Genomic DNA, 24578 nt, shown 5'->3' with positions numbered 1-24578 from the left:
ATCTGGAGTTTCCAATAATAATTTCCTTAAATAATCACTTTGCATTGTGGTAAAGTTTATAAAGTTCACAAAATACAGCAAACGAAATCCAAATGAATCCAAAATACGAAGATAAACAATCAAAAATATATATTACAAACATAACCTCTGTAACTTTTTGTATGCCAACCAGAAGTCACGTGGTTTGGATTGCCTAATACATAGATACACACGCGGCAAATTTGAAAATGAACGCAAATTGAATAGTAAATGGCCTCTCTTAAAATATAGGACATTGGTAGTATGTTCATAGAATGTCTTGTGGTAACATTCCACCAATAATTTAATCAGATGTTTACCGAATATTCCTTGAATGTCCAGGACTGTTGATTAATATTCAAATATTAATAGAACTTTGATAGTACCTTCCTGGAATGTTTTGTGTTGAGTCTATCAAATAGTAGTCTGATTTTTGCACGAGAGTTTAATCTCTGTTCGGAGAGTTTAAGTCTGTTCTGTCGGAAAAAATACATGTGCCGTTTTCGTGGTTTGACCGTTCCAAATTTTTAACCTGTTCCACAATTAAAACTTCCCCTGTTCCAGTGTTCCCATATATCAAAGTTTGTCCGACTAGACACCCTTAAGCTATTAACAAATTTTCAGCTTGCTATTAATCAACTTTTTTTATACGCGGGATCCAGACCTATAAGTCATATTTGTAATTATTAAATAAAGTAAATAAGTTAGAAAGGGTAAAATTAATTAGATATTGTAGTTAAATTGTAAGTCTTAAAAATAAAACAATTTCAAGTAAGTCTTTTGTTCATTTAATAATAATTAACAGTCAATTCGCATAATAGATCCTAAATAAAACAGTACAAATGGTGTCAGAAGTAAAATTTGTGTTGCATCGATTTTTTTACGATAATAATAAACAAATATCAATCATATTAAATAGAGTGTGTGATCACGTCTTCCTTGTGTAAGCTAACAAATGCAGATCTGAGTCTTGAATTGGAAGAAAGAGACCTCAACTCTACTGGAAAAAGGCTGATTTAGTCGAACGTGTGAAGGACGCCCTAAAAGAAGATGGTCATGGTCCAGAAGCCTATTTATTTGAGGACAAAAATATGCTGCTTTGGTTTCATTAATTTCGAAAATTTCCTGCTGTGTGACCAAACTTTATGGACTAGTACCGTTGCTACAAAACCAAGTCTCTGCTTCTGAAGTAAATATCAAAGAGATGGAAAAGAAGATAGAAGACGATGAGCCCAAACACAAATTGGAGCCACGGCCGATAACGGAAGGCAGTGTAAGTTCTGCTCGAGTCAAAATTTCAACTTTCGATGGAAAGTCTTCCTGGAACAATTATATGAAACAGTTCGAAGCAGGTGCAAGAGCGAACGGATGTTCTGAAAAAGATAAAGCTGTAAACCTGGTTATTGCTCTTCGAGGAGAGGCTTTAGATTTACTTGAGACCATAGCAGTAGAGGAAACTAATGATTATGAGCAGGTTATGAAGAGACTAAACATGCGATATGGGCACGAACATTTGGAGTATGTCTATCAGGCTCGACTTAAAAATCGTAGACAAAAGAAAGATGAAGGAAGCTCTTCAAGAATATCAGCTAGATATTGCCAGGTTAGTACGATTTGCTTATCCAACAGCTCCCGAAAACATGATGGAAATGTTGGCCGTTCAGATATTTATTGATAATATCCGTGATTTTAAAATGCAGAGAACACTGCGATTGTCTCCTCACAAGACACTGGTTGATGTATTGTCCGCGGCCCTCGAGTTCGAATCGGCTACACAGGCCTCTGGTGGGTGTAGTAATGTTCGAACTGCGAAAGAAGAAGAGGATGAAGGCAAACTGGACCAGATTGTTAATATGGTAAAAGGCATTACGTCGAAGAAAACGAAGACCACGAATTGTTGCAGTTGTGGCGAAAAGGGGCACGCACGGAGTTTAAGTAAGAACGCAAATCAAGAAACTCGCCAGCAAGAAATAAGAGAACGGACTAAGGGGGTCAGCTTCGACTGAGAACTTCTCTAAAGACCTTCTAATACTACTAACTTCTTTAAAATGTCGTGAAGATAGTGTATATGTAGATGGAGAAATAAATGGTAAAAAGTATACATTGTTGGTGGATACCGGAGCGACCAGGACCATTATACGACCGTCAGTTATAAACAGTCGTAAGAAGCTCTTACCAACGAAGTTGTGACTGCGGACTGCCACAGGTGAAAATGATAACATCCACGGAGAAATCAGGATACAATTAGGGATTGGAGCAGAAAAGTTTCCTTCCATACTGTTATAGTTGCTGACATCGAAGAGGATGTAATATTAGGAATTGATGTAATGAATTCGCATGGATTTCAATTGGATTTTAAGAATAGAGTAATCAATGTTGGCAACGAGGAGGTATTTCGTCATCCATATAATGATAGCACTGTGCTAGCAGCCATTAAAGAAGACACAGTTGTGCCTGCAAGGAGTGAAACAATCATCGTAGTGCGGATACAGGGAATTGTAGAGGAAGGAACACCTGTTATGATGGAGCCATGGAACCACGACGGGGAGGTTGGCCGAGGAATCATAATTGGAAAGGAAGTAGTTATTTCTGCTAAAGAAATTCCCGTAAGACGGATTAATGTCAATGACTACCCAGTGACCATCAAGAAGGAGACAAAAGTAGGAACTTGTGTACCCGTGATATCCATAATCCGTCAGACGACAACATCAGATAATTCCAACGACAAGTTCGACCAAATGGTTAAAGTTGCAGGCCAGTCTCTAAATAAAGTGGAGAAAAAGAAATTGACGGATTTCTTCGGCGGTATCGTGACATATTCGTACCGAAAGGAGAAAAGACAGGAAGAACTACCGTGGTCAAACATAAAATTAACACTGGTAACGCTAGGCCAATTCGTCAAACAGCTCGACGACTACCACAGGCGAAGAGAGAGGAAGCTGAAAGGATTGTTCAAGAAATGAAGAAAGACTAGATAGAGCCTTCTACGAGCCCATAGGTCTCTCCGGTGGTCCTGGTTAAGAAGAAAGACGGAGCTACGAGGTTCTGTGTAGACTACCGTTTGTTGAACAATGTTACCAAGAAAGATAGTTATCCTCTGCCTCGGATCAACGACACGTTGGACACATTCGCTGAAAGTAAATTGTTTTCCACGTTGGACTTGAAGTCTGGATATTGGCAGGTAGAACTTCTCCTTGTTCCGTCTTCTCCTTGTCCAGTGGACAAGGAGAAGACGGCCTTCACTACAGGATCTGGATTATAGGAATTCAACGTTATGCCATTTGGACTCTGTAATGCTCCTGTGACATTTGAGAGTCTTATGGAAAATGTGTTGAGAGGGTTATCTTGGAAAACGTGCCTGGTGTATTTAGACGATATAAACGTTTTGGGGGAGACGTTTAAAGAACACCTGAAGAATTTAGAAGACTTTTTAGTCGACTTAAAGCTGTCCAGTTAATGTTAAACCCCAAGAAATGCCTATTTCAAAGTAAAGTCATTTATTTAGGTCATATAGTCAGCAAAGAAGGAGTGGCCGTGGATAAAGAAAAAATCTATTCCATTAAGGAATGGCCTGAACCACCTGATAATCATCAAGTGAGAAGTTTTCTGGGACTATGTACTTACTACCGGAGGTTCATTAAGAAGTTTGCAGATATCGCTAAGCCATTAACGCAACTTACAGAGGAAGCAAGGGATTATTGCTGGAATGAAGATTGCCAAACGGCCTTTGACACTTTGAAGAGGCATTTTATTATAGCACCAATACTAGGGTATCCACTGCCAGAAGGAGAGTTCATCTTAGATACGGATGCAAGTAATGTGGGAATTGGAGGGGTGCTGTCTTAGATTCAAGAAGGACAGGAACGAGTCCTCGGATATTTTAGTAAAATAACCTGAACGAAATTATTGCGTCACGAGAAGAGAACTTCTAGCAGTAGTGAAATCAGTAGAACACTTCTATCAACACCTCTATAGAAGGAAGTTGCTAATCCGAACCGACCATGCCGCCCTTAAATGGTTAATGCAGTTTAAGAATCCAGAGGTTCAGATAGCCAGATGAATTGAACGACTTCAAGAATACGATTTCAAGATCGAGCATCGGGCCGGAGTTAGCCACAGGAACGCTGACTCTCTTTCTAGAAGACTATGCCGATCGGAGTGTTCCCACTTCAACAAAATAGAATCAAGGGAAGCAGCAGTACTAAGAACAACAGTAGTCAACGACGAGTGGACGCCTACTAAGATCAGGGAAGAGCAAGAGAAAGATCCGGTTTTACAGAAGATTATAAAATGGAAGGAAGAAAATCGTCGACCATATTGGCAAGAAATATCAAATCTAGGATCAGTAGTTAAGACGTATTGGGCCCAGTGGGACTCATTTGTCTTGGAAGACACCTTGCTTAAACGAGTACTGGAAAATGATGATGGTTTAGCGAGGAGAACACAGTTGGTGATTCCAAAGAGCAGAGTAGCCGAAGTACTTCGTCAGTTACACGCATCAGGAGAGCATTTTGGTGTAAATAAAACCCTTCAGAGAATTCGGGAACGATTTTATTGGATGAATAGTTCCAACGATGTGAAGGACTGATGTATGAAATGTACTACCTGTGCTAAAAGTAACGGACCCTATCGGAAAAGAAAGGCTCCTATGAGACAGTAGAATGTTGGAAGGCCGTTTGAAAGAATAGCTTTGGATATTTCCGGGCCATTTCCAAAAAGTGAAAATGGATGCAAATACATGTGGGTCGTAATGGATTACTTCAGGAATTGGGTTGAGATCTACGCAATTCCGGACCAGAAGGCCGCCACTATTGCAGATGTGCTAATCAAAGACTGTATCAGCCGATTTGGAGTGCCTCTGGAGATCCATAGTGTTCAAGGAAGAAACTTTGAGAGCAATCTGTTTCAGGGAATCTGTGACAAACTAGGCATGAAGAAGACAAGAACCACAGCCTATCACCCGCAATTGGATGGAATGGTGGAGCGTATGAATAAGACAGTATTTGACAAAGATGGTGTCCAATCATCAGCGAGACTGGGACCAGTACCTTCCGCTCTTAGTAATGGCCTATAGATCTGCCGTTAATAAATCAACGGGCCAAACACCAGCAAAAGTCCTATTTGGACGCGAGATGCGTCTACCCTGTGATCTAGAGTTTGGATGTCGACCTGGAGAAGATGTGGCTGGTGAAGATTATGTGAATGAGTTGCGAAGAAAAATGGACGATATACACGAGTTGGTCCGTTCCCGTCTTCAGATCGCTAGCGACCGAATGAAGAAAGGGAATGAAGAAGTACCCAAGCTGAGAAGGGATGTTTCAAGGAAAACGACAAAGTATGGCTTTATAATCCAAAGAAGCGAACGGGTTGTTCTTCCAAGTTGCAGCAGTTCTGGGAAGGCCCGTACCTCATTTTGAAGAAGATTAATGACGTTATCTACCGAATAAGCAAGATTCCTAGGGGAAAGCCGATGATAGTCCACCATAACCGGTTGGCGCCGTACGAGGGAGACCACGACGCAGATGAAGAAATGGAGGTAAATTAAGTTCGAGAAATACCTGACCTCACGTTTGAGGAGCTCATGATGGCCTATGGAGGTACCGGTAAAGCGGGACATGCTGTTACCACTTAAGAAAAGCGAGATCTACTCGCACTTCCCGATGACTATTCACTGGCCCATAGCATCCCGGCCAGTATCAAAGACGCACGAGAGTTGGCATCTGCCTTTCGGAGGAAGTTTGGTCGAGTTTCAGAACTTCAATGCCAACTGCCAGCTCCTGGCAAAGCATTTAAACTCCAAGAGGCATCACGGTACCTTTTCTCTCTGGTAAAAAAAGACACTGTCCATGACCAACCTACCTACCAATATGTATGGGATGCATTAATTCAATTGAGAGAGCACGTGTTGGAGTCCAACGTGCAAAAGTTAGCCATGCCAAAGTTAAAATGCCGCCAATTAGACTGGAGAGTTATCCGAAATATGATAGAAGAAATTTTCCAAGACACCGAGGTCCAGGTATTAGTCATTTTTATACAACAGGGAGTTGTAAAAGAGGGTCCAGTTGCCGATACCAGCACCAGCACCTCGCCAGCACCCAGTTCGAGTTCCGATAGGGTTCCAGGAGGAACCATTTATTAAGGAGGGGGCAATGTTACGCATTTCGAACTGAGTCCGGCCCTGTCCCGCCGAGCCGTCAACAAGGAGTGAGATCACCGTCTCGAGGATTCGCCAGTACCCCAGAATGATCGAGAATTCTGAGACAAGCAATATAAATTCACGTTTTGCGTGGAGACGTAGGCAGTTAATATTTTCGACGCGAGAATTGTTACGTCGTGATCGGGTTTTGAAATGTATTATGTGTATTTAAAGTAGATAAGTCATATTTGTAATTATTAAATAAATTAAATAAGTTAGAAAGTGTAAAATAAATTAGATATTGTAGTTAAATTGTAAGTGTTAAAATTAAAACAATTTCAAGTAAGTCTTTTGTTCATTTAATAATAATTAACAGTCAATTCGCGTAATAGTTCCTAAATAAATCAGTACAGTTCATACAGTTTCCTAAGGTTCTTACGAATTGAATACAAAAAATTTCATTGAGATTTTCATCCAACTGAAAAATTTGGTAAATTTTGGGATTTTTGCTGCTTTATTGCCTCGCCTATTCGGAAATGATATCTTATGTTGTTAATAATTTCACGAGTGTAGATATACAAAAAATTTGTTTGTAAAAATATTTATGTAAGTACCTACAAATTGCAAATTTTAATAAAATTTTATTTGAAAATTTTTTTTTAATGTAACTACTGACTGAAATCCATTTTTAGTTTTTTTTGTCATTTATACAATTAATTTGTATAATTTGTGTAAAAATAATGCATACATTTGGAATATTGTGTTCTTATACATATATGCGCATATTTTGGAAAATTTATGTCCGGTCTGCAGAAATGATAATTTGTATATGAATTTAAAATTCGAAACGCTGTTTAAAATTATTAATTAAGAAATTTATTCCATAATATTATTTCCTTGTCAAAAAAATCGAAATTGTTGAATAAAAATATTCCAGATAAAATGTAAAGTGGTTCTTTTAAGAAATAGGTGGGAGACTTGAATTTATAACAGCATGAAATAAAAACGATCCCATTGCTGTATCTAAAAGTTCATCGTCATTACATTATTGAATTTAGAAAACAGTATAGTATTTAGTAAACAGCAAACGATATTTTTATAAAAAATTCTGGTAACAACAAGCTATATAATGAAAACCTACTAAGAGTAACAGACATGAAAATAATTTTACTGGCAATAAACTTTAAGGTATATATTTATTAATTGTTTCTCCTCGACACCGGAAGATACAAGAGGACGGCTTAAAAAAATAGTTTTAATAATTATTTCTTCTCTACTGATGAGAGAAGTAATACATAAACTTGAGGTTTCTCTGCTAATTCTTGATAATTATTGAAGTGTATACCACAGCAAAATATCCCGTGTTTTAGATTTTAGCCAGTGAACTTTGATGATGTTTACTACTTCAGAAATGAAAAATAGTACATATCAGCAAAGATTGAATGAATTTAATACAACAATAATTATTAAAACTATCAAAAATATAATTGTCCAACAAGATAAGCCACTGTTTTGGTTATAGTGCATGGAGCAAATCTTTCATTTTGACGCCTGTAGACACGCTGAAGTCCATCTGGACCTCTTAGACCTATTCTGCTCTCATCTAAAAACACTATGTTCTTCCATTCCGCAACAGAGCAGTCAGCATATTCTCGAACAAAACCAAGTCTAGCTCTACGATGTTGTGGAAGTAAGTGTGAGGCGCGAGTTGGACGAAAAGTCCTAAAATTTCGTTCTGCCAGTCTTCTTCTAATGGTAAGTTCACTCGGACTAACTTTTCTCACCTCAAAAAACGCGCACGAGCTTCAGGAGCAATACAAAAGCGATTTCTCAACATGTTGCTGACAATGAAGCGATCATGTAGAATAACTATAGTGCATCGATGTCGGCTTTAACCTGGCCTGCGGGACATCTGTCAACATCTCCCCCGAAATCGCCTGGTAGCATGCCGTACCATAGGACAGCTCCTACATACTTCCGAAAGCTCAAGAATACTGCGGTAGAATAGTGGCACAATATACCCCAGTCGGACATCCAGCATATTATCATGAATTCATGAGTTTAATTAGACTTTCATTAATTTTTAAGAGAAATCATTTGAATAAAACAAGCCAGCCTTTTTTTGTTTCACAGACCTCGAGAAAGCGTTTGATAGAATACAATTAATTAAAAGATGTGATACACCTACTATATGACAAAAATTTACCACTGGTAATCATAAAACTGATAAAAAACATATATGTAAGAAATAATTAGAAATGGAAGTCAATGGAATAATAACAGAACCCATAGAAGCAAACACGGAAATCAGGCAAGGAGATTCACTAAGCCCTCTACTGTTTAACATAATGTTGGATGAAATAATAAAACAAGTGAAGAAAAAAGAGGGTACAAAATTGGCGATAGAGAGATAAAAATACTCTGTTGTTACACTGATGACACCGTGTTAGTAGCAGGGTGCGAAGACGACCTACAAAGATTACTGCACGAATTCAACATTAAAGCAAAAGAAATGAATATGAAAATATCAGCTCAAAAAACAAAAAGCTTAGTAATAGCCAAAGAGCCAATAAGATGCAAATTGGAGTTAGACAATCAAATTGTACAACAAATAATGACTTTAAATTACCTGGGAATTAATCTATCAGCCGACAATAATATCGAAGAAGAGGTAAAAGACCAAATAAAAAAAGCCAGTAGAAAGGCCAGATGCCTAAACGACACAATTTGAAAAAACTGGAAAAACAAACACCTAAGAGTGGAAACAAAGGCCCGAATATGTCAATAATTAGGCTAGTCATGACTTACACGGCCGAAACAGGACCAGATACAAGCAAAACGCAAAGACATCTGGAGACCAACCAAATGAAGATTTTAAGAAGGATTGCAGGAAAAGACTACAGAACAGGGTAAGAAGTGAGGAAATCCGACGCATATGTGGGGTAGCAAATATAAATACCTGGTTAAAGAACAGAGAAGAAGAGTGGAATCAACACATAAGCAGGATTTCTGAATCACGGATAGTCAGAATAGCCACGAACAAGTCACCCTTAGGCAGAAGAAGTATAGGACGTTCAAGGAAAAGATGGTATGAAAATTTAGGGACAGAATGAAAGGCACCATTGAAGAAAAACAGGCAGTACTGCCTAAAAGAAAAAGAAGAAGAAGAAGATTAATTTTTAAAATTATTTTTGGGTGAATTTTCTTTAAAGATTTTTACACATTTGATTTTTGTAAGCATCCCTTGATAAACGACTTTTTTCAATCATTTTCTGTTTTTTTTTCCTCAAAGGTAGTTTTCAACGTATCTTTCATAAAATGTGGTTAAAAGATTGATAGTTGCAGCAAGTTGAAAAAAGTCCAAGGTGGGCGGTTGATTGTGTCGGTGGCGGCTTCATTTTTAAGTTTTTTAAAGAAGTGTGCGGTGTCCTTTATTCATATTTTCAACTTTATTTCTTGACGTTGGCTATGTCATCTTTTAATCGAATTAAATTAAAAAATATTTTTATCTACTCTATGTCATATTATGTATAAGTTTTTAGTTTGTGAAAACTGTCATTATAGATAGCAGTGCGTGAAGGGTTTAAAGTGTGCGTGAAGTAACAATGTATTTTAAATGATATTTACTTTTTCGCACACTGTCAATGGGTTTTTGGGAACACTTACATATAATCAAATATCCTTAACTTTCGCGTTGTCATGGTGATGACAATATCAGCAATGACTTACAACAAAATTTTTGACAGTTTTGTGGTTTGAAAGTAGTTAGGATTTTTAAATGTCAAAGTTCTAAAAATTGTAGAATAGAAATGAATTCCAGTGACGAAGAGTTACAGTTTTTTTTATTTGTTTATCGTAGATAAAATATTGTATGAAACTGTGCGTGAAGTACTTTTTGCGAACTTACGCGATGTATAGCTGTCGCTCGTGCTCTAAAAATCGCGTGCGTTCGCAAAAAGCATACTTTACGAACTGTTTCATAAATAACTATTATAATGCATTCCAATACATACTAAATATGCGCATATATCCTCGTATAACAATAACATAATAATTATCTTCTTGCCTGTAGCCACCGCGATTAATCACCTTTCTTATTCCGGTTTTAGTCCAGGCTGTATCGTCGTCCCCATTAGGTAAATTATTCCGATTCGATTTTGTTGCACAAACTTATTCAAAAAGAGGTTCTTACAACAAATGCACATGGTGCCAGGCGATGCCGATGCCGTGGTCAAAAAAGGTTTAAACAATTTTTTTAAAACAAATTCACAAAAATAATTTTTTCACTTCGAACAAATTTTTTTAGATCATTTGGGCCATTCGCAGCGAAAAAGGCCTCTTGTGATTTTTCTCTAAAATTGATTTTTATCTAGTACAGTTATACGCGATTTAAAATTTGAAAAACGTGAAAATGGTCATTTTCAAAGCTTAATAACTTGGTTAAAAGTTATTATCATGAAAGTCAGAAAGTGACCAAATGAAAGTTTGAAGTCCCCTCTACAAGATACTGAAGAAACTTTTGTCATTATTTTATTACTAAGCGGTTACTTTTAATTATCAACAATGAGCGCCAAGTGCGTATTAGGCCGCCGTCAATGGTGAGTGCGAAAGCGATGTACCATTCTGGCCGTCCAATGGTTAATCTCACTCGCACTTACAACGACAGCCACCTCAATACGCCCTTAGCGCTCATTGTTAATAATTAAAAATAACAGCTTAGTAATTACATAATGACACAAAATTCTTCAGGATCTCGTAGGTAGGTCTTTAAACTTTAAGTTAGTGAGTTTCTGACTTTCATAATAATAATTTTTAACCGAGTTATTAAGCATTGAAAATGGTCATTTTTGCATATAACTCGACAACAATCAATTTTAGAGAAAAATCACAATAGACCTTTTTTGCTCCGAATGACCCAAATGATCAAAAAATAATGTGCGTGTACTTTGTACGCACGTAAGAAGTTACTTCTATTATTATGATTTCAACGAAATAATTATATTTTATACAGTTTTATATTTTTATATTTTTACAGTTTATTTTTATTTTATTTAAATATTAAACTAATTTTAATACTTACCACTTTCCAAAAATGTTTATTAAAACAATACCAAAAATTAAAAACAATCCATAGGAATCGTCCGGATTTGAACCCCTGACCTCTCGATCTGTAGTCGAATGCTCTACCGATGACCCATCATCGCTCTATTTACATGATTTCTCGGACATAATGACAAATCACGGTGACAAATAGATGAAGTAAAGTATGAATATAAAAAAGTTTTAATAAAACTTATTATCTTACTCCCGAGGAAGACAAATCCAAAGACACAAAAATTTTAATAAATAATATATTTACTAAAAACACAAATATATTCATTTCACACCTTATTTGCACTGATACATTCATAACTTGAAAGATTTAGCAACTAACTCCATACTGTCCGTGTGCGCATGCGCGTGGCATAAGAAAATTCACTTTCAATCGCTCCTAAAAAAGTATAACTTCAAAAATTTGTTGGAAGTGAAAAAATTGTTTTTGTGAATTTGTTTAAAAAAAATGTTTGAACAATTTTTCGACTACGGTACCGCCTGGCACCCTGTGGATTTGTTATAAGGACCTCTTTTTGAGTAAGTTTGTGCAAAAACATCGAATCGAAATAATTTACAATCAATCGGAGTGACTTTGACCCACTTTTGTTGATTTTTTCTAAATTTTTTTTAAAGCAGATCTAATTTGTGCCTAGAAGCAGAAATTTTGTGGGTTCGGGATGTTAAGATTGTAATCTTTAGATTTTAAAGCTTTTATGTAGTAAAAAAAACTTAAAAATACCATATTTATGGGTGTAAATTTGCCATATTCTTCTTTTCTCTGTAATCTTTCATGTTTATTCGGTGTTTTAAGTATTTGTCTAAATTTGTCACTTTTAGACTCCCAATTCTGCTGTCAACGTGATAACTGGAATAAAGGGTAACTTTTCCATATCCTTCTTTTCTATGTAAGTTTTCATGTTTATTCCTTGTTTTAAGTATTTGGTAACTTTGTCACTTTTATATATAAACTAAAAGGGGTAGTTCCCTGAGTTGGCTGTATACCTTATAGTTAAACAAACTGGAACATGAAGTAAAACCACTTCTATGTAAAAGGTATATTTACTAAATTTTTTTAAAAATCCCAATGGATTGAATAAAATGTGTTCATCAGAACGTTTTCGAACCTATCGGTCCATCATCAGTGAATTTGAAATACTTGCAAAATAGCCCCAGAAGCAAACAATGGTTGTGAATATAAATCAATCTACATTGTGTTATAATAATATTGTAAAGGCTAAACGCCGATGTTCAAAGATATAACCTCTGGGAACGTGGTGATGCTCTACCCGAGGGGATGATTGGGTCCTCGGGTAGAGCATCACCATGTTCCCACATGTTATATCTTTGAACATCGGCGTTTAGCCTTTACAATATTATTATAACACAATGCAGATTGATTTATAATCACAACCATTGTTTGGTTCTGGGGCTATTTTGCAAGTATTTTAAATTCACTGATGATGGACCGATAGGTTCGAAAACGTTCTGATGAACACATTTTATTCAATCCATTGGGATTTTAAAAAAAAATTTTAGTAAATATACATTTTACATAGAAGTGGTTTTACTTCATGTTCCAGTTTGTTTGTCACTTTTCTTCTTCTTGTAGTGCCTATCCGTTTCGGATGTTGGCGACCATCATGGCAATCTGTATTTTGCACACTGCTGCTCTGAAAAGATTTGTAGTGGTTGTGTTGAACCACGTACGTAGCTTTTTCAGCCATGAAATCCTTCGCCTTCCTGGTCCTCGCTTTCCCTCTACTTTTCCCTGCAAGACCAGTTGCAGCAGTCCATATCTTTCACTGTTCCTCATGATGTGACCGAGGTATTCGATTTTGGCTGTTTTTATTCTGATTAACAGCTCTTTTCCTTTTTGCATTCTCAGCAAAACACCCTCATTAGTATGTAATGTGGTCGGTATAAGATATCTTCAGGATTCGACGATAAAGCCACATCTCAAAAGCCTCAATTTTCTTGCAGGTGGCGTCTGTGAGAGTCCACGAATCACACAGTCCACGACTTGCAGGTGGCGTCTGTGAGAGTCCACGAGTTCACTTTTAGACACTCACAATTCTTCTGTCAACGTAATATCAAACAAAAATTATTTTAGTTATTTAAAGGTTTGTCTAATGTCATTTAATACCATCCGATTTGCATTCTCCAATGGTATGACATTGGATTTTTAGAAAACCCCAACGTGAAATTTGACAGTAAACGATTAAGAAATATTAAAATATCCAATCATGAGAAGTGGGTTAATGTTACCGCGAAGGATTAAGTTACCCTCAACGAGTGTACCTGACGGGTGCGACGATACAGCCTGGACTAATACCGGTTACCTGGATTACATTATCTGAAGGCCAACTTCAACTCTTCAACAACAAAAAACTTACTTCTAGTAGAAGTCAATTATTTTTTTATTATTAATGTTTGTTGTACCTTGATAAGTGAAGTCTTATTCGTGTATAAAATTAGGTTTTAATATGTTCAAAAATATTTTAAAGGGTGCTAAAGATGTGTCTTTCGGACTAAAACATAATTTCGCAGGATTTAGTTTGTTTAGGAGGTTAAACCAGGAAGAGAGAGACCAAGAACAAAATGGGAATATTAGGTTTGTATTTCTTATTCTTTCGGTACCTATCAGTTTTGAATATTGGCGATCATTCTGTCTATAATTATTTTATTCACTCATGCTTTTATTAGATTAGTTCTTGTTGTGGAGTAGCAGTTCCTCAGGTTCTTTAACAATGACCCGTGTTTAGCTGTCCCCCCCCCCTTACTTGTAAAAATTAAAAAACAAATAGCGCTGATTTGTGAGCTATTTATGAGCTTTCATATTCCACAAATTGAAAACCTCTAAACATCGCGTGCGTTCGCAAAAAGCATACTTCACGAACTGTTTCATAAATTAGTTATTTATGAAACAGTTCGTAAAATATGCTTTTTGCGAACGCACGCCATATTTAGAGCACAAGCGACAGCGGAGCGAGTGCTATACATCGCGTAAGTTCGCAAAAATACTTCACTTACAGTTTCATACAATATTTTATGTACTCTACCATAAACAAATAAAAAAACTGTAACTCTTCGTCACTGGAATTCATTTCTATTCTACAATTTTTAGAACTTTGACATTTAAAAATTCTTCAATTTAAAAACTTCTTTCAAACCACAAAACTGTCAAAACTTTTATCGTAATTTATTTCTCATTATGTCATCACCATGACAACGCGAAAGTTAAAGATATTTGAATACCTATATGAAAGTGTGTAACAAACAGTGCGAAAAAGTAAGTCACATTTAAAATACATTGTTACTTCACGCACACTTTAAACACTTCACGCACTGCTATCTATAATGACAGTTTTCACAAACTAAAAACTTATACATACATAATAAATATATCGTAGAGTAGATAAAACTATTTTTCAATCCAGTTTTGTTGCTTTTGTATTTATTTTTCTCATAAACTAATCACTTTAAGCATCAATTGTTATACATTTTTAACCCTAACTTGGGCAAGGCGGGTCCAACGGGCCCGAGATGCCAATTCTTTTATCACAAACTGATAAAAAAAATTTTATTGAATTTTATGCATCACTGAATTTGTTTAGAAGTATGTTTCCTGCAACATTGTCATTAGCTATTCAAAATATTCATTATCATTTTTGAAATTATTGCGTTGAAAAAATTTTGTCACGTAAAGGGCCAACACGGGCCCGTCGGACCTTATTTGTATTTATACCTAAAGTCTAAATCTTTGTTTTTGAATTTAATCTGGCAGTCAGGTAATGTTTTTGTGGATCATCTTAACGACTTTTATGATTCCGGAAATCCAATAATAAAGTATAAACGTGTAGCAAACAATGTAAACGTCTCTTAAATGTGAACATCAAAAAGATGGTTATAATAGGTGTTATATCTACTCTAAATGAATTTTAAAAACTAATAATCATTGTTGAAATGCAATAATATTGTTAGGTAGGTACCTATACATATTTTGAAATAAATAATGCATCTGCTGTCAGTCGTCTGATATCTATGTTAGTGTCGACAACTAAGCTCCTAAAATTATATTGAACTACGGTGAAAGTAGATAGTGTGAATAAAATGTTCCGAAAACCATTGTCAGCTGCAGAACTGCAAGATATTGCTAATAATTTATGAGATTCCGATGATGAAGAATCTCCTGAAGTAGGTGGCATTGAAAGTGACTCTGAAATTGAAGATCACCTTTCGGAAGCAAGTGAAGAGGATGATCAGCAAGTAGTATTCGGTGATAATGAAGAAGAATATGTAGCTACAAGTTCCCAGATTTCAGAGTGTGTAATTTTTGAAACTAAGGATGGAATTAACTGGAAAAATCAACCACAACCGACAGGACGTATGCGATCATACGACATAATAAAAAGCAAAGTGCACAAGGAAATGTTAGTCCCTGGACAAAGTGTAGATGATAATGTTGATTCCTTTTGTTTGTGGACGAAAAAATTTAGGCGTTCTTTGCAAAAACCCCAGTTGTCATTTTTTTTCGGAAATGGACTTATGCCATCTATGGATTGAAGGACTAATTACCTACGTTCCTTGCGTAAGAAACTTCCATTAAAATCATAGTAATCCAGAATATAAGCGACAAAAGTATAGGCGATTCCGCATAAACCCCATATGTAAAGCGCAATTCCCTTCAAAACCATAGTTGTTAATTACTACTGATGTTTTTGCGGGAAACTTTATCGCTTGGCTGTCAGTAGGTTTTTATAGGTTAAAGTTCCTTCTAATAGTTGTGTTGTGTGATTTTATAAGTAAACACCATTTTTCGTTCATTTTTATTTTGGTTTATTACTATAAATACCGTTTTTCCTATAAATTAATGAAAAATTCCTGCAAAAACCCCATATGTCAAATAAATAAATAAATGTCCTTCATAAATAAACAAAAGGAAAAAATAATGTTATTTATATTGTAAACTGTGTGTAATCATTTCCGTAAACTTAATACGGTTCAATTAAATAACTTTTTTTTTTAATATCTCCAATGTTGTAAATAATTACAACTGGGGTTTTTGCAAAGAACGCCTCAATTGTGACCGAAATAGTGAAGTGTACAAATAAAGAAGCCGAAATAGTCCTGGGGATAGAGAACTGGAAATATTGCGACTCTACAGAGCTATCTGCCTTTATTGGACTACTACTAATTGCAGACCACATGAGTGCCAAAATCCATAATGTAGATATACTTTGGAATAAGTTTTATGGACCTACTATATTTTAAGCTACCATGGGGTTAAAACGATTCAAAAATTTGCTAAGATTTGTTCGATTTGACGATAAGGACACGAGGTGTGAAGGAAGAATGATGTGTGGAATCAAGTCAACCAAAACTTTCAGAAATACTATTTACTACTATGTGAATAAATATTTTTTCTACAAAAGTTTTCTTGCATTTCATTATTTTGTGCAAATCCTTCAGGTAGATCGCACCCTCGAGGTAGACCGCATACTATATTAGCACCTTTTTTTTAATCTAGATAATTTAAATTTAACTTTAATAAAAAATCAAAAAAGAATATTAGAAATATATGGTTAAATAGGAATAGTACATTCAAGAACAGTGGCGGGCCCAACAGACCCGAGTTGCCCGGTTACGTAAGTAAAATGTGTTGCCCAGATAAGGGTTAAATCAGTACAAAGAGGAGAATCCAAATATATATTAAAAAAGGGGGTAGTGATTTAAAAAAAAATAAGGGATGATACGGGGGGTGAGGGGGTGCCATTCCCGGCAAGCATAAATATGGCATAACGCCTCCCTCTTCAAGTACTATTTGACGTGTTTTTACGTTTTTTCTAAAAATCAGTGGTTCAAAAGTTATTTAAGGTGGATAGTTTTATCTGAAGAGCACTGTATAATGTATAATGTTTTTTTTGTGTAAAATTTTTAAATTTTTCAATGGTTAAATCAGTTTATTTCTAGAATTTAAATTTTCGTAAGCATTTAAAAAAAACAACTAATTTCGCAGTTCACTTGTTTAATAAAGAATTAAGCACCCACTTTTGGAGTGAAACTTTTTGATGTTGTTTATTATACAGAGTGGGCCAAAGAAAAGAGTCCACCTCGATATTTGGCAGTATTTATTAGATTTTAAGGAAACGACGAAACAGGTCGATTTTTGATCTAAGGGGACACATTTTTATGGTACATACATTTGTCATTTGTCAACCCCCTCCCTACCACTTCCACCCACCTCTTATTTTTAAATAGGGAATATGGGTCGTGTGCTAGCTCATTTAAAAGGTTATTCAATGCTCTATTCAGTAATATAAACATTAACCTTATTATTTATAGAGGATGTCCAAGAAAAAAATATTTCACTTAAATTAATTGACACAAAAAGTAGAATTTATGTAATTTATTTAATTCAAAAGACATTCTACTGCTGTCACAAAAGAGAAAAAAATGTTTTTTGATAAATAAACATTGCTTTTCGCTTAATTTCAATGTTCAAGCTGCTATCCATCTGCCTCTTGGTAGGTTGAGTATTGAATTTAAGCGAAAACAATATTTATGTGTCAAATAAACATTTTTCTCTGTTTTTTTGTCAGTAGTAGAATGTGTTTTTAATTAAATACATTGCATACATTCTTCTTTTTGTGTCAATTAATTTAATTCAAAATAATTTTTCTTTGACACCCTGTATACATAATTATGTCAATGTTGATATTACTGAATAGAGAATTGAATAACTTTTCAAATGAGCGAGCACACGACCCCTACTCCCTATTTAAAAATAAGAAGTGGGGGAAATGGAAGGGAGGGGGTTGACAAATGACAGATGTATGTAGCGTAAAAATGTGTCCCTCTTAGATCAAAAATCGACCTGTTTCTTTATTTCCTTAACATCTAATAAATACTGCCAAATATCGAGGTGGACTCTTTTCTTTGGCCCACTCTATACTGTATATCTATGTATATCTGTATACTGTATATTTATTAATAAAATTATAAAAGTTCTATCTTGTTTGAATTTATCCGTAAGTAAAACTCAATTGACTCCACTATATTTAAACAATACAATTTTACACTTTAATACCATGTAACTTCTAATTCAGTCTAAATATAATTATCAGTTAATTAGGTATACCTAATGATATGTACACTAACTACGTATAAATTAATTTTATACATCCATTTATTAAGTGTTCAGAAGATAAAAACTAATGTGAAAGAAAATGAACAATTATGGATTATAATTATGACAGATTTGATAAAAAAACTGAATTGGTTTCATGGGACTACTTCTACACAAAATTAAATGTCCGATTTTGACGGGTTTCAAAAACTACATCTTTACTTTTAAAAGATTACATCATTTTGGCAATAAGTACCTTTTATGGACGAAGTTTGTGATAACCGTGAAAAAAATGTTTAGTCTATCTGTAGAATACATAGTAGGTAGGTATAGTGTATCAATGGAAATGACCAAAACCAATATATGTACAATACAATTTTATTTTTCGAAATTAACGTTTATTCACATAAGCTATGCAGTAGATGTAAACATTAGTTGACAGCGATGTCGGCATCAGCAACATAGAGAGGCCCAGCTAACAGTGTTCGTATATATAACGTCAAACAAACGTCAACATTTTGGGAGAAGTTACGACAAAAGATACATCAAATTTTACCTAAAATATACGTATAAAAGTCACAGCGATGTTACGTAACAAATTTACGTTATTTCTACGTAACCTTTTTAACGTCACAAAAACGTCACTTTTTAGGAGAATTTTCGGTATAAATGATATAGGTCTGGATCCCGCGTATGAAAAAAAAAGTTGATTAATAGCAAGCTGAAAATTGGTTAATAGCTTAAGGGTCTTTAGTTGGACACTTTAGTTGGACAAACTTTGATATATGGGAACACTGGAACAGGCACGGTCAGACCACGAAAAAGGCACATGTATTTTGTCCGACAGAACAGACTTAAACTTTCCGAACAGAGATTAAACTCTTATGCAAAAATCAAACTGCTCTTTATGACCAAATGGGCGTTTTAATGAGTGGAACATGTAGAATATGTCAAATGAGAGGTGATAAGTAGCAGTCTGATTTTTGCATGAGAGTTTAATCTCTGTTCGGAGAGTTTAAGTCTATTCTGTCGGACAAAATAAATGTGCCGTTTTCGTGGTCTGACCGTTCCAAATTTTTAACCTGTTCCACAATTAAAACTGCCCCTGTTCCAGTGTTCCCATATATCAAAGTTTATCCGACTAGACACCCTTAAACTATTAACAAATTTTTAGCTTGCTATTAATCAACTTTTTTTCATACGCGGGATCCAGACCTATATTTATAAATAGGACTTAAAATTATTGTGTAAATAAAACCACATACATGATGCTGACATATTTATTAAATATTTGAAATAAACATTTATTATATATTTAACTTTTATGTGAGAGAAAGGGACAAAAATATTAATAGCTACTTTATATTGCAATACATAAACATACCCTTGAAGTAATATTCATTCGTAAACTACACACTTTCATATAAGGACTAGGCTGCTTCCCCATTTTTAGAAGATATTTTCATACATTTCGTTTTTCAACCAAACTGTCATTGAATAGAATTCTATTTTGTTTATTGTATTTAGGGAAAGAATGAAACGATAAATTACTATTAGGTACGCTTTATCCAAGAATCACATTGAGGCACGGTATACAACAATAATAATTCGATTTTTTTGACATAACTCCATACTCCGTAAAAACAAACACGATTTTAATTTAATCACGGAAATGTAAGGTTAGGTATTAATGAAAGGTTCGAAATAAATACGCGATGGCGCTGCAATCTCAAACGAGATCTTATACGTGTCCAACCAAAAAGCCACGTGTTAGAGACGAATAAATTCATACGCATTAAAACCTACCAAAGAGCCACGTTTCAGAAACGAATAAATTCATACGTATAATATACGTATTAAAATTTCGTATCAGTAACGTCATTTTTTGATAGATGTTACGTAACAATACAAAAAAACCTAAATTTAACGTTAATGTAACGTTATCTTGCTAGCTGGGGGGCTATTTCGTTCAGTTTTTGAATATTTTTGGCGAATAGTTAATTGTATAATCGCTTAAATTATTTATTAATCTAATTGGTAGTATTACTTTTTCACTATTCAGTGGTTACAATAATTTATATGCTATACAATAAAAACCAATAATCGAGAAAAGACAAAAAGCGATAAAGTGATTTTAATAATATACTGTTACTATGGCACGAGTAGATTAATTTTGAACAACTTTAACAACTAAAATCGTTGTTTAGATGCATTGATAGAATTAAAATTATAGCATTAATTTATAGTAAAATATAAGTAAAATCCTTTATAAAAGTATATTATTAAAATTCCCTAAAACAGAAGAACTAGTCTTCGATCTAATTACAAATCATCATCTGTGCTGACTAGATGCTGACATGCTAAGCCACTAAACTTGAAAATATTTGGGTAAAAACCCTTTAAACTTAATCAATCCTGGAAACATTGACTATATGTAATTATAAAAAAGAATGTGTGTGTACTTTGTACGCACTTAGAAGTTATACTAATGATTTCAACGAAGTCAATATACTTTCAACAGTTTATTTATATTTTATTTAAATATTAATCTAATTTTAATACTTACTAATTTCCAAAAATTTTTATTAAAACTATACCAAAAATTTAATGAAATAATAAAACACACGCAAACAGATTGAAAAATGAAACAAAGAAATGATTTCGGAACAATAATTATTGAGAACATTTTTAACTAAATCGGTATTTCCTGAAAAAAAATATAATAAATATACCTACAATCATAAAATGTATACAAAAAAAAAAAATAAAAATTTGCATTGGGAATTGAACCTGCGTCTATCAGGTTGTTAGATTATTTTGAACTCGCCCCACGCAGAATTTAACTACCGAGACATGTGAATGAATTGGGAAGATATAGCAATTAAACATATTAAAATTTTTTTGACAGTTGCTTTTTTTCTTAGTTTAATCAAATAAGTTTGATTCTTGTTGAATTAAAATACGACAAAATATCAAATTATGCAAAGCATTAATACCTACTAGCTAGGTAGGTACATTTTCCAAATAGGTACGTAATTTGTAATTTTTTATTACAATACGGAAACATTTAAAATAAGGTACATCCTGTTGCTTTTAAAAACTATTTAAAAAGTCATTACAATTATAAACTTGCTTTTTGTCTCTGTCCTCACAACAATAAAAACTAATATACACAACATTTGTTTATCCATAATCTCCATATTATTGAAAAATTTTGACAAATGATTTAACACCCAATCAGATCCCGTATAACGTTTGAGCGACCTGATACCATACGTGACCATACTGTCGGTGTGCGCATGCGCCCGGCAAAATAAAAATTTATCCTCTATAACTTCAATTATTAATTATTAAAATAAACATGGATACACAGGGTGTCCAGAAACTCTACCGACAAACGAAGACAGGAGAATCCTCAGATAATTTTAAGACAATTTAACCCAATTCACCTAGTCCGAAAATGCTTCCTAAGGGAGCTAGAGCTCTTTGAAGATGGCACCATGTAATTAGTTATTCTTAAATACCTTCAGAACGCTTCTATTTAGAAAAACGAAAATTTGTATACATATTTACTTTCCAAAAATGAATCGACTCCATCCATTGCGACTTTGTAGTACCGGTCATAGACGTCCGTTTTGGGTAGGGCAACGGTTATTTTATCGCATAACTTTTTTGTCTTCAACTTTTAGGCATTCTTGATACTGGATTATTAAATTGTGAAGTATTCTAGTACTAAAAGGTACTCTTACTTTAAGTCGGTAGGACACACCGTTTTCTAGAAAAATCGATTTGAAAGTTTTTGTATTGGGAATTTGAAAAAAAAATGAAGAAAATTAAAAAAAAAACAATTTATTTTACCAACTTAAAGCAAGAGTAACTTTTAGTACTCGAATATCTCATAATTGAATAAACTAGTGTCAAAAATACTTAAAAATTAAAGACAATAAAGCTATGCTATAAAATAACTGTTGACCTATCCAAAACGTACGCCTATGACCAGTACTAGTACTAGAAATTCGCCATTAAGGCTATGGGTACATAATTCGCAAATATTTTACGTGTATCCCTACTTTTTCTGTCTTTACACGGCAAATTACGTGTAGTAAAATTCACACTGGTATGGATATGTAAACATTACTAGAATGTCATTCTACTTGAAAATGTCATCATTAATTTAAAGAGATGGGTTTTGAATGTTCTTGGATAACTGTTATTTTTATAATTGCAAATTATTAATTTAGTTAATAAATGTGATAATTTTTTCACTAACTATGTATTCAGTGATTGTAATAATTTATTTGTACAACAAAGACTAATACTCATACTCAATCGAGAAAAGAGGAAAAGTGTTAAAGTGATTTTTTAAAAATATATTGTTATGGAACGCTTACAATTTTGAACATCTTTAACAACAAAATACTTGGATCACAGAATATATTATCCTGATGTATTCTCTGCTTGGATCTTCCACAAATAATACACAATAAATAACTTTTTATTAAGTTCACGTCTTAAATCAATTATTTATCAAATACACTATATATCAATAATATATAATCAATAACTAAACATATTCCCGATGCAATGTCAAATATTTAAAATTGTCACTGATTGTCAGTGTCTGACTGACAATATATGCTGACAATATTATATTCGGCTGAGTGCGTTGTAAGACAAAGATAGATTTGGAAAATATTACCACGGCATTGTGTTCATTTTTTTCGAATCCTGAAAAAACCAATAAATATTTTTGAAAAATTTAAACACAGAATGAAAGACTAAATTATTACCGAGGGCCGAAAGTCCCTTAGAATAAATAAAAAGTTTATTTTGAATGATATATTTGAAATTAAAAATCACACTAAATTTTCTCTTAGTTTTTCACCCCTGTAACTTATTAAAATAAACATTATAGAAGTTCTCAAGGACTTTCGGCCCTCGCTAATAACGTAATCTTTCATTCTGCGTTTAAATTTTTCAAAAATACTTATTAGTTTTCTCAGGATTCGAAAAAAATGAATCCCCATTTGAATAGCATTGCAGCCGAAAATACGTACCGATCCTCTTAATGAAATCGATTAATCTCTGGAATATAAATAAATGCACCAGTTTTTATCTTTCTAAACAGCTTTTTTTGAATCTTTTTTTTTAATTCAAAGATCGAAAAATTTTCAAATCGATTTTTCTAGAAAACGGTGTATCCTATCGACTTAAAGTAAGAGTAGCTTATAGTACTAGAACACCTCACAATTTAATTATTCAGAGTCAAAAATGCTTAAAAATTAAAGACAAAAAAGTTAGGCGATAAAATAACCGTTGCCCTACCCAAAACGGACGTCTATGACCGGTACTACAAAGTCGCAATGGATGAAATCGATTCATTTCTGGAAAGTAAATATGCATAGCAATTTTCGTTTTTCTAAATAGAAGCGTTCTGGAGGTATTTAAGAAAAACTAATTACATGACGCCATCTTCAAAGAGCTCTAGCTCCTTTAGGAAGCATTTTCGGACTAGATGAATTGACTTAAATAGTCTTAAATTTACCTGAGGAATCTCCTGTCTTCGTTTGTCGGTAGAGTTTCTGGACACCCTGTATATTAAATATTACATGAATTAAGCCGCGGGTACCATCTGACCCTCAATTGAAATGAAAACGTTCCTCACATGTTGAACGGGGCCCGGGGCCAAATTCATGTAATATCTAATACATCCATGTTTATTTTAATAATTATAGTCAATGTTTCCATGACTGATTAAGTTTAATAGACAAGGCGAAAACGCAGGGTTCGTTGGGAAAAATATTCCCATGAGATTTTTTTTGCATAATCACATTCGTGAGACATCCCAGAATAAGGTTCAAGAAATCGCCAACTGAAAAGTGGTCCAAATTTTTTTTAAAAATTTTTTTTAATCAATTTGACCCGGACAATTTTGTTTTAGATTTTTTGGACCATTCTAGACAAAAAAGATCTCTCATAATTTTTTTCTAAAGTTGATCTTTTTTAAAAACGCGAAAATAGCTATTTTAAGACTTAATAACTCTGTTAAAAATTATTGTTATGAAAGTGAGAAAGTGACTAAACCAAAGTTTAAAGCCCCCGCTATATGATCCTGAAGAAATCTGTCTCATTAATTTATTACTAAGCTGTTATTTTTAATTAATAATAATAAGCGGTTAGATCGTATTGCCGCGGCTGTAAATG

General features: G+C 34.1%; 1 protein-coding gene across 2 annotated transcripts in view; it reads left to right on the top strand.

The window, feature by feature from the left end:
• Positions 1–24578, top strand: part of LOC126881606 (farnesyl pyrophosphate synthase-like) — a 79910-nt gene that overhangs the window by 28822 nt on the left and 26510 nt on the right. Inside the window, exon 1 of one of the 2 annotated variants that reach the window (XM_050645967.1) lies at positions 13669–13859. The exons of the other annotated variant lie outside the window; for it this stretch is intronic. Within the exon in view, the coding sequence (XP_050501924.1) occupies positions 13732–13859 (128 nt within the window). The 5' untranslated portion in view covers positions 13669–13731. Of the gene's footprint in view, positions 1–13668; positions 13860–24578 lie in introns of those variants that run through there. 2 annotated transcript variants of the gene reach the window in all.

Source organism: Diabrotica virgifera, chromosome 3 (assembly GCF_917563875.1).
Source record: "Diabrotica virgifera virgifera chromosome 3, PGI_DIABVI_V3a".
NCBI lineage: Eukaryota > Metazoa > Arthropoda > Insecta > Coleoptera > Chrysomelidae > Diabrotica > Diabrotica virgifera.
Note: the sequence above shows the minus strand (reverse complement) of the source record. Positions and strands in the feature narration are given on the sequence as shown.